At 49.3% G+C, this 17,675-nt stretch overlaps 1 protein-coding gene across 3 annotated transcripts in view; it reads left to right on the forward strand.

Annotated features, from left to right (window-relative positions):
- LOC139419021 (zinc finger protein 827-like) overlaps positions 1–17,675 on the forward strand; it is a 112,231-nt gene that overhangs the window by 30,004 nt on the left and 64,552 nt on the right. For 2 of the 3 annotated variants that reach the window (XM_071168845.1, XM_071168847.1), the window contains exons 2-4: positions 4,736–6,070; positions 11,609–11,784; positions 12,286–12,787. In XM_071168845.1, the coding sequence (XP_071024946.1) occupies positions 4,736–6,070; positions 11,609–11,784; positions 12,286–12,787 (2,013 nt within the window). The remainder of the gene's footprint in view (positions 1–4,735; positions 6,071–11,608; positions 11,785–12,285; positions 12,788–17,675) is intronic. The other variant, XM_071168846.1, reaches the window with a different exon arrangement.

The raw sequence follows: 17,675 nt of genomic DNA on the forward strand, positions 1-17,675 counted from the left end.
GAACATTTTGAGGATCTGTGGGCCCATGCCAAATCTTTTCAGGCTCTTGAGGGGAACCAGGCGTTGTCGTGACGTCTACACAACTGTGTTTTTGCATGTGGACCATGATAACTCCAAAGGAACATGAAGCTGTCGACCTGCTCCACTAAAGCCCTGTGGATGTGGATGGGGGCATTTCCTGTTTCTCTCTCCCTGGCTCACTGTGCTGTTTCTTTCTCCCCCCCCCACCACTGTACTGTAGACTGCCTCCCCCCCACCACTGTACTGTAGACTGCCTCTCCCCCCACCACTGTACTGTAGACTGCCCCCCCCCCCCCACTGTACTGTAGACTGCCTCTCCCCCCACCACTGTACTGTAGACTGCCTCCCCCCCACCACTGTACTGTAGACTGCCTCTCCCCCCACCACTGTACTGTAGACTGCCTCTCCCCCCACCACTGTACTGTAGACTGCCTCCCCTCCACCACTGTACTGTAGAGACTGTATCACCCCCCCACCACCACTGTACTGTAGAGACTGTATCACCACCACTGTACTGTAGAGACTGTATCACCCCCCCCCCCCCCACCACCACCACCACTGTACTGTAGAGACTGTATCACCACCACCACCACTGTACTGTAGAGACTGTATCACCCCCCCCCCCCCACCACCACCACCACTGTACTGTAGAGACTGTATCACCACCACCACCACTGTACTGTAGAGACTGTATCACCACCACCACCACTGTACTGTAGAGACTGTATCACCCCCCCACCACCACCACTGTACTGTAGAGACTGTATCACCCCCCCCCCCCCCCCACCACCACCACCACTGTACTGTAGAGACTGTATCACCACCACTATACTGTAGAGACTGTATCACCCCCCCCCCCCCCCCCACCACCACCACCACTGTACTGTAGAGACTGTATCACCACCACCACTGTACTGTAGAGACTGTATCACCCCCCCACCACCACCACTGTACTGTAGAGACTGTATCACCCCCCCCCCCCACCACCACCACCACTGTACTGTAGAGACTGTATCACCACCACCACCACTGTACTGTAGAGACTGTATCACCCCCCCACCACCACCACTGTACTGTAGAGACTGTATCACCCCCCCCCCCCACCACCACCACTGTACTGTAGAGACTGTATCACCACCACCACCCCTGTACTGTAGAGACTGTATCACCCCCCCACCACCACCACTGTACTGTAGAGACTGTATCACCCCCCCCACCACCACCACCACCACTGTACTGTAGAGACTGTATCACCCCCCCACCACCACCACTGTACTGTAGAGACTGTATCACCCCCCCCCCCCCCACCACCACCACCACCGTACTGTAGAGACTGTATCACCCCCCCACCCCCACCACCACCACTGTACTGTAGAGACTGTATCACCCCCCCCCCCCCCACCACTGTACTGTAGAGACTGTATCACCCCCCCCCACCACCACCACCACTGTACTGTAGAGACTGTATCACCACCACCACCCCTGTACTGTAGAGACTGTATCACCCCCCCACCACCACCACTGTACTGTAGAGACTGTATCACCCCCCCCACCACCACCACCACCACTGTACTGTAGAGACTGTATCACCCCCCACCACCACCACTGTACTGTAGAGACTGTATCACCCCCCCCCCCCCCCCCCCACCACCACCACCACCGTACTGTAGAGACTGTATCACCCCCCCCACCCCCACCACCACCACTGTACTGTAGAGACTGTATCACCCCCCCCCCCCCCCACCACTGTACTGTAGAGACTGTATCACCACCACCACCACCACCACTGTACGGTTTAGGTTGTTTTTAATCATATCCTTGGCTGTACAGTAATGTGTAGTAGTGGTACAGTGTGTGTGTGTGTGTACAGTCTAGTGTGTGTGTGCGTGCACGCTGAGTCCCAGACAAAGCCCCCCCCCCTCCCCTCGTAGCCTGGGTCAGAGATATGACCTTGTGAAATGTCAGCCCACCCACGGGGTGGCCCTGCCTGTGTCTCTCACTCTCTCTCACACACACACACACACACACACACACACGGTGGTCCTGCCTGTGTCACACAACCATGGCGACGGGGTGCGGCAGAGGCAGCATTGTAGCGTTACGGCTAGCCTAGCGTCTTGAGGTGTAGTGTTGCGTGGAGGAGTCTCTGGACCTCAACACTAAACCCAGGAAGGAGAGTTAGCGAAAGAGAGGGGGAGGGCAGCAAAGGGCAAGAGAGTTGAAGGGAGAGAGGGAGAAGGAGAGGTCGATAGAGGGAGGGAAAGGGGGGGATAGTTCAAATCCACCCCCCTTCAACCCTCCACTGTGTACTCCTGAGACCTCAGGTCAGCAATCTAGCCATTTCCCACTAACGACATTACAGCCATTAGGGCGTGGCTGCTTTCTTTCTGTAGCATGTCACATGGACGCGGGTCATGCCTCGCATACTTCGCCCCTCTGGCCCGGCTCAGGTGACTAAAAGCTTTCAGTGGGAGTGAACGGCAGCCATGGAAAAACAGTAGGTCTTAGACCTGCTGGCATTCTCTCTCACGCGCTCGCTCCCTTTCTCCCGCTCTCTATTTCTCTCCTTCTCCTGCTCTCTCTCTCTTCCTCTCCCTTTCTCTCTCCCCCTCTCTCTCTCTCTCTCTCTCCCTTTCTTTCTCTCTCTCCCTTTCTTTCTCTCTCTCCCTCTCTCTCTCTCTCCCTTTCTTTCTCTCTCTCCCTTTCCTCGCTTAATGTCGTCTTAGGAAATGTGAAGGAAGAGGTGAAGGAAGACACACACACGGTGCATAGAAACACACACAAAGGGTGCACCCACACACACATTATAAACTGTGTAAAAAAAGAGAGGTCAGGTCTCTGGTTGTAAGGTGTAGTGTCCTGACTCCTGTAAATGTTCAGTGTCTTCTTTTCCCTGCCCTGGCCTCTGCCACGGTGTGTGTGTGTGTCCTGACTCCTGTGTGTGTGAGATGGAGTGTGTACTAGCGTCCCTGCGTGGTGGGTAGATTTGTAGCGGTGCATGTACGCTTGGTCAGAGTGTTTGGGCCACGGTTGCGGTCACCTCTCTGGCCCATAGTCGGTGACGACCAGACCAGATGTGAGCTGACTCTAATGACCCCTGCGGGTGGGGTTGCCGAGGCAACCGCTTTCCCCTCTGCCTGTAAACAGAGAAGCAACCCACCAGTGTTCTTAGACGGGGTCGCTAAGGTGAAGACTAGCCTTGATGTGTGTGAGCGAGAGGGAGAGAGAAGAGAGCTCAAATGACGTGCGTGCCTGCGTGCGTGCGTGCCTGCCTGCCTGCCTGCCTGCCTACCTGCGTGCCTGCCTGCCTACCTGCCTGCCTGTCTGCCTGCCTGCATGCGTGCGTGCGTGCGTGTGGAGAGGAGCGATTGTGTCTCAGTGTATGAGTGTCATGGCTTCTCTTGACCTTTTTTTTGTTATTCTCGCTCTATTTTCTTCAGTTGATGCTCAATGGGTTTATTTTTTGTTGTAGCTTCTACTGCCCCCCCCCCCCCTCCTCCCAGTACAGTAAAGTTTTGACATTTTCTTAGCCCAGGCTTGTTGCTTTCTGACATCTTCTTATGGAAAGGGGTTAATATGTTTCAGGAATACTCACTTTCTTTTGTTCGCCCTTGTCTGGCAAGCTGTAATGTTTTGCTTATGAATATTGATACACCAAGTGTATATTAATGACCCTGGGTGACCTTAACCCTATCCTTATTGGCTCCCTGGTGGTATCTGCATCCTCATGAATATTAAACAGGCTCTGTAACCTCCATTACCCTAATCTTTGCTGTCTAGCCTCCCGGAAGGTCCTGTTGTCATGGTAACCACATTACTAAACTCCTTGGGAGAAAAAAAAATTGACCCTGGGAAAAAAATATATGTTGAAAATAAAGGATTGAAAAATCATTCAAGTTATTTTATCCACCGTTGCTGGTGGTTCTCAGTGCTGAGAGAGAGGCTTGGGGAAAGCTGGTGGATTGTGTTGCATTAAAGCTCCTTGGTTTTTCGGTGTTATTATGGTTTTCTTCAGTCATTGCCAAGGCAGTGAGTTACCCCTTGCTGAGAGCGCCGAAGTCTATTTGCTATTTTGAATAGGCTGTTCCCTTTGTACTTAGCTGGTAAATAGAATTGAGAGTGCTCACTTGTGATAAGGAGGCATCAGAATGAGTGTATAGTGTAGTAGTCTGGCTCACTTTGTAATCCAGGGACAGGTGACTGCTGACTTGTTGAATTACAACGTCAATCCTCAAATCAAGGCTGTTCATGTCAATGCCTCCTAGATTGTCATATAAGGATGAGCTCTCAAACCTTTATAATTTTTTGCCAGTAGTTTTGAAATTGGTTCTCAAGAGCCTAAAGTGTTCCCTGTTTTTTTTTTGTGTACTCCGTCATCAAATTGTGTACTACGTCATCATTTGGTATGGTATGCAACGTCCTGCAATTTTGTAAAAAAATAAGTAATCCTACTATATGTTACAAATTTCTTGTGCTAAAGATCCAGTCCTTTCCTGGGCAATATTCATTGGGGAAAACTGTAGTAAAACATTGTGCAACAGAAAAAGCTAAAACAAGTGTTTTCATATTGGATAAGTTCAGGTAGCACCTCCATGTTTCCCTCCATTTATGATCCAATGAACGTGACCCTGGTTTGTCCTCAGCTCTAATCATGATGATCCCTTCCTCCTCTCTCTTCCTCTCACCATACGTCTCTTCTTCTTCTCTCCTGTAGATGTGGACAGCGTCGAGGAGAGTGGGCCCGACGGGGGCTGCTGTCTCGTGGAGGACGACGGCGGCGGTGGCTGGTACGGGAATGCCTCCGACACGCGCTCCGAGTCGTCGTACAGCGGTGACATCCATGACGACCATGAGCTGTTCCTCCCCGGGGGCTCCTCCCCCACCCCCTCCCCAGACCGACCTCCGGAACACCCCGACACCTCGACCGAGAGCTCCCTGGGGGGCTGCCCTACGCCTGTCCACAACCACCACCACCACCACCGGGCCTCCCTTGAACTCCTGAGCCTAGGGGTGGACGGAGGGGTGTTCTCTGCCCAAGATACCCTTTCCTCCGTGGTATCCTCGCTCTATGGAGAGGCTGCCTCCGAGGCCCTGGGGAAACCCCTGAGTAGTAACCTGCGTCGCCTCCTAGAGGCTGGGTCGTTGAAGCTGGATGGGGAACTTCTGGGGAGAGTGAGAGGAGGGGGAGGAGAGTCGCCCCCTATAGGCTTAGCTCCAGCCCTGACCCTTTCCCCCTCCTCCCATCATGCTCAGCAGCTAAGTGCCCTCGCCCGAAAACTGGCAGCCAATAACAACAACAACAACAGCGGAGGCTCCGCCTCAGCCTCGCCTGCCTCTGTTGCCATGTCGACCACTGCCATCAAGCAGGAGCCCTGCGACCCCTTCGCCTCGGTGGTCGCCCCGAGCAACGGCGCTGGCTTCGTGTGGGTGGGAGTGGCAGGTGACGGGAAGTGGCCCCCGGCGGGTTGCTCCGCCTCCAGCGGCGGGTCCAGCCTATCACCGGACTCGGCCATCCAGAAGCTGAAAGCGGCAGCCAACGCGGTTTTACAGGACAAGAATGCCACCGTAGTGGCCTCGTCTACTTCCTCTTCATCATCCTCCTGCTCTACCATACCCACCCTGGGAGGAGGGAGCCGGGGAGGAACAGATGACTCGGTACGCTTCGATGCCTTCACCTCCCCCTTTAGCCCTCAGTCGGCCAGCTCCACGCTAGCCGCCCTGTCCAAGAAGGTGAGCGAGCGCTCCCAGACCACCTCCACCCCCTCATCATCAGACCATCAACACCAACCCTCCACCGGCTCCTCCTTCCTCTCCCTGGTCTCTATGACTTCCTCGGCTGCGCTCCTCAAGGAGGTGGCAGCCCGGGCGGCAGGGAACCTCCTTGCTGATAAGATGGAGGCCACAGCAGGAGGAGGGGCCATCCAGGAGGACATCAAGCCCCTGCTGGACAGGAACCAGAAGGCAGTGACCCCCACAAGGCCCCAGAGCGCCATGGACCTGCTGCTGCCCTCCACCCCTAAGGGAAGGGCCAAACCCAGCAGCCAAGCAGGTAGGCCAATCTACCCTGACCCTACACAATTTCTTCCTGAGGTGGAATTTGTTGTCTAAAAGCCTTATGGTGAGTTTTTGGATTTACAGTAGTAAGCTACATTCTGTTTTGTTTTGCAGTTTGGTAAATGTAATAGTGAGTTTATCAAGATATTATGTCAGCTACGTTTTTGTCGTCGTGACAAGGTTCGGAACATTGGAACGTTGTTAAGAACACTGGACCATTTGTATAAACCTTGTGACAAACAAAGTGCCGCTATCCATCAATCCCAGAAGGTGTTGTTTCTCTAGCAAGGTTTTCTACAACAATGAACCGTTGTGGAAGACCTTCCCAGGTTGAACACCACAACAACAGCAGATTTTTTTAATGCATTTCAATCAGTTATTTCACCTTGCATTTTTCAAGGTTGTTTGTCGGTACTAGTTCATTTCACCTTGCACATCCTGAACTGTCCTCGGATATTAAATCCTCTTCAGCTTTTCAACTTATTTGGAAACTATCCTTTACGGATATTCTCCAAGCTTCTGCTTATTATATGGAATTAAAGCTGGTCTCTAAGCAAATGTTCTACTATGTTGAATCCCTTTATATTACACTTTAAGGACATACACATTTGATTTACTGTATTACGGATGCCCCACTTCACAAAAAAAAAAAATACATTTTTATTTATAGTTGCATGATTCGCTTCGCAGTGGTAGGCATTTGGTTCAATCGCGGTGAATCGAATCATGCGAATCAAAATAATAATTTGTGAACCGGGGACAGTCAAATAAAAAATGTAGAAACCTTCCTGTTGGCTATAAAACTTGTTTTGTAGATACTTTAATAAGTTGATTTTGGAAGCTAGCCAGTAGTCAGCTTGCAGTGAACTCTTCTAAACTGAGATAAATGACTAAACTAGAATAGGAACATTTCCCGAAGAAAATGTGTGTGTGCTTGCTTCAGCTGTCCAAAAATGTATTTTTTATAGTAGTGGAAGCTGTTAAATGAAGATTTCAAGCTGAATAGAAGCTGAAGCAGTTCAATATAGTAAGAATAGGTCTGATTACTTTAGTGGAATGATATATATTTCAACTAGCACATCAATCATGAACAATAGCAGAACTATGCCTTCACTGCTTTCAATAGGGCTATTTAACACGGGAACCAACGTAGTTAATTAAGTGATGATGCCTGAAAAGCCGGTGTTTGGAGGATATATTGGCACGGGTTTGTCTCGGGCCGGGCTTGGGCTTCGAGGGCATTATCACTTTTATACAAAGGGTTACCGGTTACCAACATATTCAAATAACGATTGACATATTTTAATTAAAAACGCTATTTTGATGAATTTATTCATACTATTTCATCCTTCCACAAGATATAGTCCCGAAACAAATCTAGAGTTGCTACCCAAGCCGGCTGGTGGTTCGTTCTATTGGTTCGGTTGCTAAAGATGCGACCCAGTCGTTCAGTCTTTTTGTTCTGTATCTATGGACGAGACCTAGTCAATCAATCTTTTTGTTCTGTATCTATGGATGCGACCCAGTCAATCAGTCTTTTTGTTCTGTATCTATGGACGAGACCTAGGCGTTCAGTCTTTTTGTTCTGTATCTATGGACGTGACCCGTCATTCAGTCTTTTTGTTCTGTATCTATGGACGAGACCTAGTCGTTCAGTCTTTTTGTTCTGTATCTATGGACGTGACCTACTCGTTCAGTCTTTTTGTTCTGTATCTATGGACGAGACCTAGTCGTTCAGTCTTTTTGTTCTGTATCTATGGACGTGACCCAGTCGTTCAGTCTTTTTGTTCTGTATCTATGGACGAGACCTAGTCGTTCAGTCTTTTTGTTCTGTATCTATGGACGTGACCTACTCGTTCAGTCTTTTTGTTCTGTATCTATGGACGAGACCTAGTCGTTCAGTCTTTTTGTTCTGTATCTATGGACGTGACCCAGTCGTTCAGTCTTTTTGTTCTGTATCTATGGACGTGACCCAGTCGTTCAGTCTTTTTGTTCTGTATCAATGCACGCGACCCAGTTGTTCGTTCTAAATGTTCCATTGTCATACTGGCTGGCAACGTTCTTATCCCTTGCTTGCTAACTAGCCAACAACGGCTAACTTTACAGTCACGTCAAACGGTGCAGAAAGACCAACAGTGGCTGCATTTGTTTAAGCTGTTTTCTAGTGACATTTATTTGGATGCATCCGTAACACTGAGCTAACGAGGCACGATTTCACCTGGCATAGAACATGTGTTCTCTCGTCAGGACACGGTTGTTCAGAGGAGCTAGCCAACAACACTGCTAACACAATCACTTCATCCTGAAGCTGGAAAGACTAGCAAACTAGCTACACTTTTCGTTTTACCGTTTTTCAATTGACTTTAATTTGTATACATCCATAAAAATGATGCCAGCTGATTAATGACTTAGAATGGCTGAGAAATGCTGCCTGCCTCTCTCTCGTTCCGACTCCCGACCCCTACACGTTCATTACTATGGGACAGTTGAAGATCTAATTTGACTATTAAAACAATGTTGCAAATGTCAGAGAGAGAGACAGACAGTAAGTTTATAAAAATGTCTGCTGTTGAACACTAAATGTTAGTCTAGAAGAAATGTGAGATAATGTCTAGATGCTTTTTGTAGCGGAGATCAAGTTTATAACTTCCCTGCCTGGGCTGAGGAGACAGTGGATTGGGCAGTCAGATGGAACAGAGTAAATAGGCATTTTAACGCCATAGATTTAGCTGGTGGTACCTTGTGGAATAGACACCGGCTGGAATGCGGTTTTAACCAATCACCATTCAGGTTTAGACCCACCCATTGTATAATTTGTAGGGTACCCTGACTGGGACTCAAACCCTGGTCCCTGTGACTCTCATTATAAATGGCTAAAATCTCTTGGTGAGGTTTCTAGGTTTGTATTTATTTTATTCATGTATTTTTTTAAAAATAGCTCGCTCGCCCCACTTTTGATAAAGAGAGAGAGAGAGAGAGAATCCCCCTCCCCGTCTGGCCTGAGTCTGGGAAAAGGTCTGTGGGTCTGGCAGGATGTCCAACCCAAACCAATTGCGCTCAGCTCTGCGGTGTGTACAGTAGAAACCGAGTGTCCATATCCGTGTCTGTTCTGCAGACACTTCTGGCTCCATCAACCTCCCTTTACCAGTCACCTCTGTACAGACTGGTGGAGGTTGGAGCCAGAGGAGTCTGCAGTCAGGGCCTTCTCTTCTGTCCTCAGATCAGCATTCAGCAGACTCCCAGCCAAACACAATCCCATCAGTTTACACTGGGCAGGTCCAGAACAGACTATGGGAGGCGCACAGTACTACACAGAGCCATGACTACATGGAACTCTATTCCACATCTGGTGACTGACACAAGCTGTAGAATCAGATTTTAAAAATCGATACAATGAAACCTTATAGAACAGCAGGGACTGTGAAGAGACACACACCGGTACAGACACATGCATACACATGCTAACTCACGCACTATGCACACTTAATGGGTTGTGGACACACTTAATGGGTTGTGAAATGTAATGTCATGTAATATTTATAATTGTATATAACTGCCTTAATGTTGCTGGACCCCAAGAAGAGTAGCTAACGGGGCTCCTTAATTAATACAAAATACAATACAATACACACACACACACACACACACACACACACACACACACACAACTCTCTCCTCTCTCAAAATGAGCAGCCTTTAGGGAGAACAGTGGAGTGTGTTCCAGGGTAGATGGATGGGCACTTTTGAAGGATTGTGTCGTAACCCTTAAGCCAAATCTAAAATGGCTGGATCAAATTGACTTGAGACGGATGAGAGGGAGAGAGGCAGTCAATGCAATATTCTGTGATCTGCATGTTAAAAAGGGTTGTCGGCGGTAACCTGCAGCCGTCAAGGTCGCGCTGGAATGCTGTACAAATGCAGTTACTTGTCTGCTGGCCAGACAGAAAAACATGTCCTTGGTTATTGATTGTTTTGTTTTGTTTTATTGCAGTTGGCTGGTCTGTTATGAAATTGTTACACATTTAGCCTATATTTAGTGTTACATAAATCTGTGAAATTCTACATAGTTTAGACATTTCTTGATAATTGATCTTGATTGCCCTGGAGAGAGAGAGAATCTGCTATCTGACGTACTGACCAGTTAAACGCCGTTCCATCTTTTTTCTTTCTCCTCCACCTCTTCCCCTACATCCTCCAATGAGCAAGGAGTCCACGGTTATCTTCTCTCCTCTCTCTCCTCCTCCCCCTCTCTCTCCTCCCCCTCTCTTCTCTCACTCGCTCCAGTCGGTTGGGCCGCAGATGGCGGTTTATTGTTGCAAATAGGCAGTCTCGAGGTTTTACACCCGGGGTCAATGAATGGCTGAGCGCGGTAATTTCACCAAACACTGATTACCAGATGTTTTCCAAGGAACAGGAGGAGAATACTTATGAAGCCATCGATGACAGGCCCGTGGTGAATTTGTAATGCAATCATGCCGTGTCCTAATAAGCCCAATTAAACGGCGTAATAGAGGCCGGAAATGAAGCCAACAACAATAACCGAGATAATAAAACATCCTTGAGTTTGACTTCTTTTGTTCGCAGACGCACAGCAGGCTTTGTTGAACGTTATCAGCTTGAGGTGTCTAGAGGTTGTGTCTCACCTAGTAGAGGTGTGGGAATAGTGACAAAGTCAGTAACCGTAGAGAGGCTCCATAGTCCGTAACTCCTCTCTGGAAAGGAAGAAATGGACTAGTGATTGGGGGGGATCGATAGTTGCATATCGCAATATTATTTTTGGACGATGTTGTATATATTTGTCTAAAAAAATCCAGGTATTGTTAGCTAGCGCTAGTCGGCTGTACCTGCGCCATAACTAACGTATTTTTGATCCTTAAGCTTGTTCTTCATCTTCTTTTTAAATAGGGAGCCAAGATGTTTTCAGCACTTTTATTTCCATGACTGATCAAGACTCGTGTTCTCATGGCTCTCTCTCTTGTCTCTCTGCAGCAGACATATGGTGAGCAATATGTTTGGAACATCAAATCGCAGTAAAACTGCAGTATATGGAATCGCAATACATATAGAATGGTGAGAATCGTAATGCACATCGTATCGGCACTTTAGTATCGTGATAATATCGTGTGGTGAAGTCCCAAGCAATTCCCAGCTCGAGAAATGGACCTGTTCCAATACTTCAGAAATGTTTCCTTCACCTTCCTAGCTTCCTTCTTTTCTTCCTTGAAGTAATCACAGATCTGACATGGCCTGGATTGGGGAAAGCTATAAAGTGGAAACCTTACTTACACCTTACCAGTCACTTATAGATCGGATAGGTGCACTGACATCAAGCAAACAAGGAAGGAAGGATGCATTGCTTAAGTATTTGTTCAGGGAGACTGTATGCACTAAATGACTTGTATTTTTACTGAGCTGCCATTCTCAGCCAGGTATCCCTTAGTAAATTATTATTCTGACCTCACTGGAACTCCCTGGTTAAATAAAGGTGAAATAAATAAATGTCTCATCCCCTCTTTTTCTTCTCCTCTCCCAGGTTCCCCGGGGGAGGACGGAGGGAAGCCGTTCCAGTGTCCGGTGTGTGGCCTGGTCATCAAGAGGAAGAGCTACTGGAAGAGACACATGGTGATCCACACCGGCCTGAAGAGTCACCAGTGTCCCCTGTGCCCCTTCCGCTGCGCCCGCAAAGACAATCTCAAGTCCCACATGAAGGTGAGATGATGGGAGCCTGTGATGCCTCCTTTGACCTTTGACCTGTAACCTTGTCGTGTTATCCATCCCCTGAGGTCGTAATTGTGGAAGTGGTGCTAATGCTACTAATTGCTCAAAGGAAGGGAGGTGCACGCTCTAGTCAAAGTCACCTCTAGTGTAGCGGGGTAACGTGCCTCAAATGATACTGTAGTTAGTAGACCAAAGCTAGAGGGGGTTTTAACAAGAGCGAGAAGCTCCAGGTGTTGAGGGAATCCTTACTGTTTTACGCTCTTATTTAATCTCTTTTACTGATTTTATTTCAATGATTTATTTGCATAGGGACAGATTCAATTAGCCCGAAACATTGACACATGTTGAATGGACAACACGGTGATGCATTGCTCCATTGTAGCGTAGGAAAATGTTCAGTGTCTTGTCCTCAAATGAGCATCATTGCTTTGACTGTTGTTGCCGTAACAATGCGGAGGTACCCCCACCACTCATCCTATCCCTGTATCCCAGGTCCACCAGCATCAGGACCGGGGCGAGACGTTCCAGTGCGAACTTTGCCCTTTCACCTCCTCGCGCCACTTCAGCCTCAAGCTCCACATGCGCTGCCACCAGCACTTCCCCCGCTCTGGGTCCGCCTCCGACGGAGTCAAGGTCAAGGAAGAGGCCACCACGGACACGGAGGGCGAGGGGTCACTCCTGGGCGATTTCAACCCCGGGGAATCCCCCCTCCAGTCGGACGCAGGGAACCAGAGCTCCCCTGGAGTCTCCAACCACCACGTCTATATAAAAGAAGAGCCCCAGGAGAGGGAGCTGTCGGTGCTGTCGCCCTTCACCCTTTGCAGGGACAGGGAGCGGGAGCGGCCTGGTAGCAGTGGCAACTCCCTGGACCTCTCTATGGGGGGAGTCGGCTTGGGGGTGCGGTCTAGTCCTGGTGGAGGTCCAACGGCAGCATCCCTCTTCAGCCCGGACATCACCACCAAGACAGCCACCGACCTGCTCATGAAGCTCTCAGGTAACCATGACAGCAACTCCCGTCAATAACAACACTCACTAACGGCCAGGTGTTAGACTGGTGGGCAACTTTTGATGGCCATTTCAGGACTTTTGAGCGTCTTAGCATATTTCTTAGGGTTTCGTCATGAATGTCAATGAACGTCAACTCATTAATCCAATAACCCCAACACTCCGCTTTGCCTCTCCAATAACCTCATCAACAACAAACACGCTATCGTTAGCCAGAATAACGCTAGGTATTATATCAGGTTTGTTGAGATGCATTCCACCGTGTTGTGACGATGGCAAAGGATCAGTTACTTTGAGACAATGGCTGAAGATTGATGGGGGAAGGTGTGCCCGGGGTTGGGTGCCAAGGTCGGGGTTGAGGCTGCCACTCTAACTCCTAATGCCAGCTAATTAGATTGAGATCTCCTGAACGAGGGATGTGGAAGGAGGAGAGGGACAAGGGAGGGGGGGGGGGGGGGGTAGAAAACCCTCGGAACATTAGATTAATTAAAAATGTATGCATAATTCATCAATTAAGAAGAATTCATAATTTGAAATGATTAGCGCCCTTAACTTCTGCTCCGTGACCCTGGCTAGGATGCGCCGTGCGATGTGCGTCGCGGAGGGACTGGACAGGTTTAGTTAACCCCTCCCCCTCCAGTTCGGCTCCGCACCGGTGCCCCCCGGGTGCCAGTCGCACTTCACTCCCAGACTTTGCAATCGAGCCAGGAAAGTCCCAGAGGAGATGGAGCCAAGATGGCTTCTTCTCTCACAGCCCAGTGTAGAGTGGCGGACGGGCGGCGGACATCTTAGTTCAAGGGCGGCGTCATTCATGCAGTACCGGAGGTAATTTGAAAGATGGGAGGACACACTTTTTTGTTTTTAAGGAGCGGATAGTAGTGGACTTGAGTGATGTTAGAGATAACGATGATGTTTAAATAGAATACTGGTCCTTTTGATTACCGAGGGCTTTCATGATCATCTCTGAGCGCGGTTGGTAAAAAAAGAGAAGGGGGGTTTTGGCCCAAAGCTTTACTCAGATCTTTTGCACTCTTTGCTGGGCCGTACAGCAGACAGGGAGGGTAGAGAGGAGGAGAAAGGGAGGGGGGGGGTAAAGCTTCTTCTCAGGGGAACCTCGGGACTCTTTCTTTTGACCTCCCTGCCAAGAGCGATTGAGTGTGTACATGCGGCAGCTCATCTCCTGATTTACCACTGCTGTCACAGTGTCTGTCTCAATCCCACAAGGGCTGTAAAAGAGAGAGGGAGAGGGGGGGGGGGGGGGGGTGGAGGATGGAGAGAGAGGCTGGGAGAGGGGACGGGAGAGGGGTTGAAGGGCTGTAAGAGAAAGAGAGAGGTGTAGGATGGACAGAAGGGCTGTAAGAGAGAAAGAGGTGTAGGATGGACAGAAGGGCTGTAAGAGAGGGAGAGGGGTGTAGGATGGACAGAAGGGCTGTAAGAGAGAGAGAGGGGGGTGTAGGATGGAGAGAAGGGCTGTAAGAGAGAGAGAGGTGTAGGATGGACAGAAGGGCTGTAAGAGAGAGAGAGGTGTAGGATGGACAGAAGGGCTGTAAGAGAGGGAGAGAGGTGTAGGATGGACAGAAGGGCTGTAAGAGAGAGAGGGGTGTAGGATGGACAGAAGGGCTGTAAGAGAGAGAGAGAGAGGTGTAGGATGGACAGAAGGGCTGTAAGAGAGAGAGAGGGGTGTAGGATGGACAGAAGGGCTGTTGGAGAGGGGTGTAGGATGGACAGAAGGGCTATAAGAGAGGGAGAGGGGTATAGGATGGAGAGAAGGGATGTTAGAGAGGGAGAGGGGTGTAGGATGGACAGAAGGGCTATGAGAGAGAGAGAGGTGTAGGATGGACAGAAGGGCTGTAAGAGAGAAAGAGGTGTAGGATGGACAGAAGGGCTGTAAGAGAGGGAGAGGGGTGTAGGATGGACAGAAGGGCTGTAAGAGAGAGAGAGGGGGGTGTAGGATGGAGAGAAGGGCTGTAAGAGAGAGAGAGGTGTAGGATGGACAGAAGGGCTGTAAGAGAGAGAGAGGTGTAGGATGGACAGAAGGGCTGTAAGAGAGGGAGAGAGGTGTAGGATGGACAGAAGGGCTGTAAGAGAGAGAGGGGTGTAGGATGGACAGAAGGGCTGTAAGAGAGAGAGAGAGAGGTGTAGGATGGACAGAAGGGCTGTAAGAGAGAGAGAGGGGTGTAGGATGGACAGAAGGGCTGTTGGAGAGGGGTGTAGGATGGACAGAAGGGCTATAAGAGAGGGAGAGGGGTATAGGATGGAGAGAAGGGATGTTAGAGAGGGAGAGGGGTGTAGGATGGACAGAAGGGCTATGAGAGAGAGAGAGGTGTAGGATGGACAGAAGGGCTGTAAGAGAGAAAGAGGTGTAGGATGGACAGAAGGGCTGTAAGAGAGGGAGAGGGGTGTAGGATGGACAGAAGGGCTGTAAGAGAGAGAGAGGGGGGTGTAGGATGGAGAGAAGGGCTGTAAGAGAGAGAGAGGTGTAGGATGGACAGAAGGGCTGTAAGAGAGAGAGAGGTGTAGGATGGACAGAAGGGCTGTAAGAGAGGGAGAGAGGTGTAGGATGGACAGAAGGGCTGTAAGAGAGAGAGGGGTGTAGGATGGACAGAAGGGCTGTAAGAGAGAGAGAGAGAGGTGTAGGATGGACAGAAGGGCTGTAAGAGAGAGAGAGGGGTGTAGGATGGACAGAAGGGCTGTTGGAGAGGGGTGTAGGATGGACAGAAGGGCTATAAGAGAGGGAGAGGGGTATAGGATGGAGAGAAGGGATGTTAGAGAGGGAGAGGGGTGTAGGATGGACAGAAGGGCTATGAGAGAGAGAGAGGTGTAGGATGGACAGAAGGGCTGTAAGAGGGAGAGAGGTGTAGGATGGACAGAAGGGCTGTAAGAGAGAGAGGGGTGTAGGATGAACAGAAGGGCTGTAAGAGAGAGAGAGAGAGAGAGGTGTAGGATGGACAGAAGGGCTGTAAGAGAGAGAGAGGGGTGTAGGATGGACAGAAGGGCTGTAAGAGAGAGAGAGGGGTGTAGGATGGACAGAAGGGCTGTAAGAGAGGGAGAGAGGTATAGGATGGAGAGAAGGGCTGTTGGAGAGGGGTGTAGGATGGACAGAAGGGCTATAAGAGAGGGAGAGGGGTGTAGGATGGACAGAAGGGCTGTAAGAGAAGGAGAGGGGTGTAGGATGGACATAATGGCTGTAAGAGAGGGAGAGAGGTGTAGGATAGACAGAAGGGCTGGCTGTAAGAGAGGGAGAGGGGTGTAGGGGGGTGGATAAAAAGACAATAGCCTTGCTATTGAGGAAGGCCGACGTAGGCAGACCTGGCTCTCAAGAGAAGACAGGCTATGTGCACACTGCCCACAAACTGAGGTGGAAACTGAGCTTCACTCCCTAACCCCCTGTCAAATAAATGACCATATTAGAGATACATATTTCCCTCCGATTATACAGATCCACAAAGAATTTGAAAATGAATCAAATCTTGATAAACTCATATCTACTGGGTGAAATACCACAGTGTGCCATTACAGCAAAAAGATTTGTGACCTGTTGCCACACGAAAAGGGCAACCAGTGAAGAACAAACACCATTGTAAATACAACCCATATTTATGTTTATTTACATTCCCTTTAGGACTTCTACTATTTCCACATCGTTACAACACTGCATATAGACATAATATGACATTTGAAATGTATTTTATTATTATACATTTTTGTTTTTCACTTTTGTTTACTATCTACTTCACTTTCTTTGGCAATGTTAACATATGTTTCTCATGCCAATAAGCCCCTTGAATTGACTTGAACTGATAAAAAATAGCTAAATAAAGTGACAGACGACAAAGGAGAGAGAAAAAGAGAGCGAGTAGGATCTGACTGAGTTCCCCAGGTATAAACTCTCTCTGACCTCTGACCTCATCATTTTTAGGCTGCCCTGATTCTCCTCTGGGTGTTCTGACCAATCCCCTTTGATTTCTCCCCCGCACGGCAACACTGACACAACCGACAACCTACCCAGTGTGATCCTCCACATTCTGGTTTGAGAGGGGAAAGATGAAAGTCCGCGGAGGTACTTTGAAATGCGTGGATGGTGCCCGGTTAGGACGCTACTCGCAGGACCCCTCAGACGGGTGTCCCCGCTGAGACCCCGTTTGGAGGTGACAGCGAGCGTGACCCCGGGCCGGGTGTGAATAATTGAAGCAAGGGCTTGTGGGAGGAAGTGTCGTTGGTGCTGAGGGTGTCTTATTTATCTCAGAGGCGAGAGCGAGAGAGTGAAAGAGAGAGAAAAAGAGCGAAGGCGTTGGATGCAGTGTTTGATGCAGTTGGAGTGTCTTAGTGATGTAGTGTGTGTTTGTCTGTGTGCGAGTGTGCTTGTGAGTTGACACGTTTTATACCCAACCAATATGTCTACATAATAGTCACCTATTCTCTCATTCAAATATTGTTTAAGATTCATCTGACAACACCTGTCGGGGTGGGCAGACACATGTTACAACCTCTTCTCAATAATGTATTTTCCTCTCGACCACGACATGAACAGAGTCAGCCAGTCAGTCAAGACTTCTCATCTGTGACCTCTGGTCCATCCGCTCTGCTGTCAGCCCTCAGTATCTACACTACTCTGTGCAGCTCAGTATACACACTGTCAGCTATTGTTGCTGCCTTCCACTCCAGCTGCCTGTGTGTGTGTTTGCGCACAGACACTAGCCCAGCAGCCACCTCTTTCTCCTCTCCTCCTGGAGAAAACAGGAGCCAGTTGTTAGAGGGGGAGCAGGCCAGCGTGACAGAGGTGGAAAGCTAATGAAGTTATTTGACGGCAGGCCCGGCCGCGGAGCGAGAGGTGAGGAGCATTGGACAAGCGTCTGGCAGAGAGACGGATGAGGCGA

This window comes from Oncorhynchus clarkii, chromosome 10 (assembly GCF_045791955.1).
Source record: "Oncorhynchus clarkii lewisi isolate Uvic-CL-2024 chromosome 10, UVic_Ocla_1.0, whole genome shotgun sequence".
Lineage (NCBI taxonomy): Eukaryota > Metazoa > Chordata > Actinopteri > Salmoniformes > Salmonidae > Oncorhynchus > Oncorhynchus clarkii.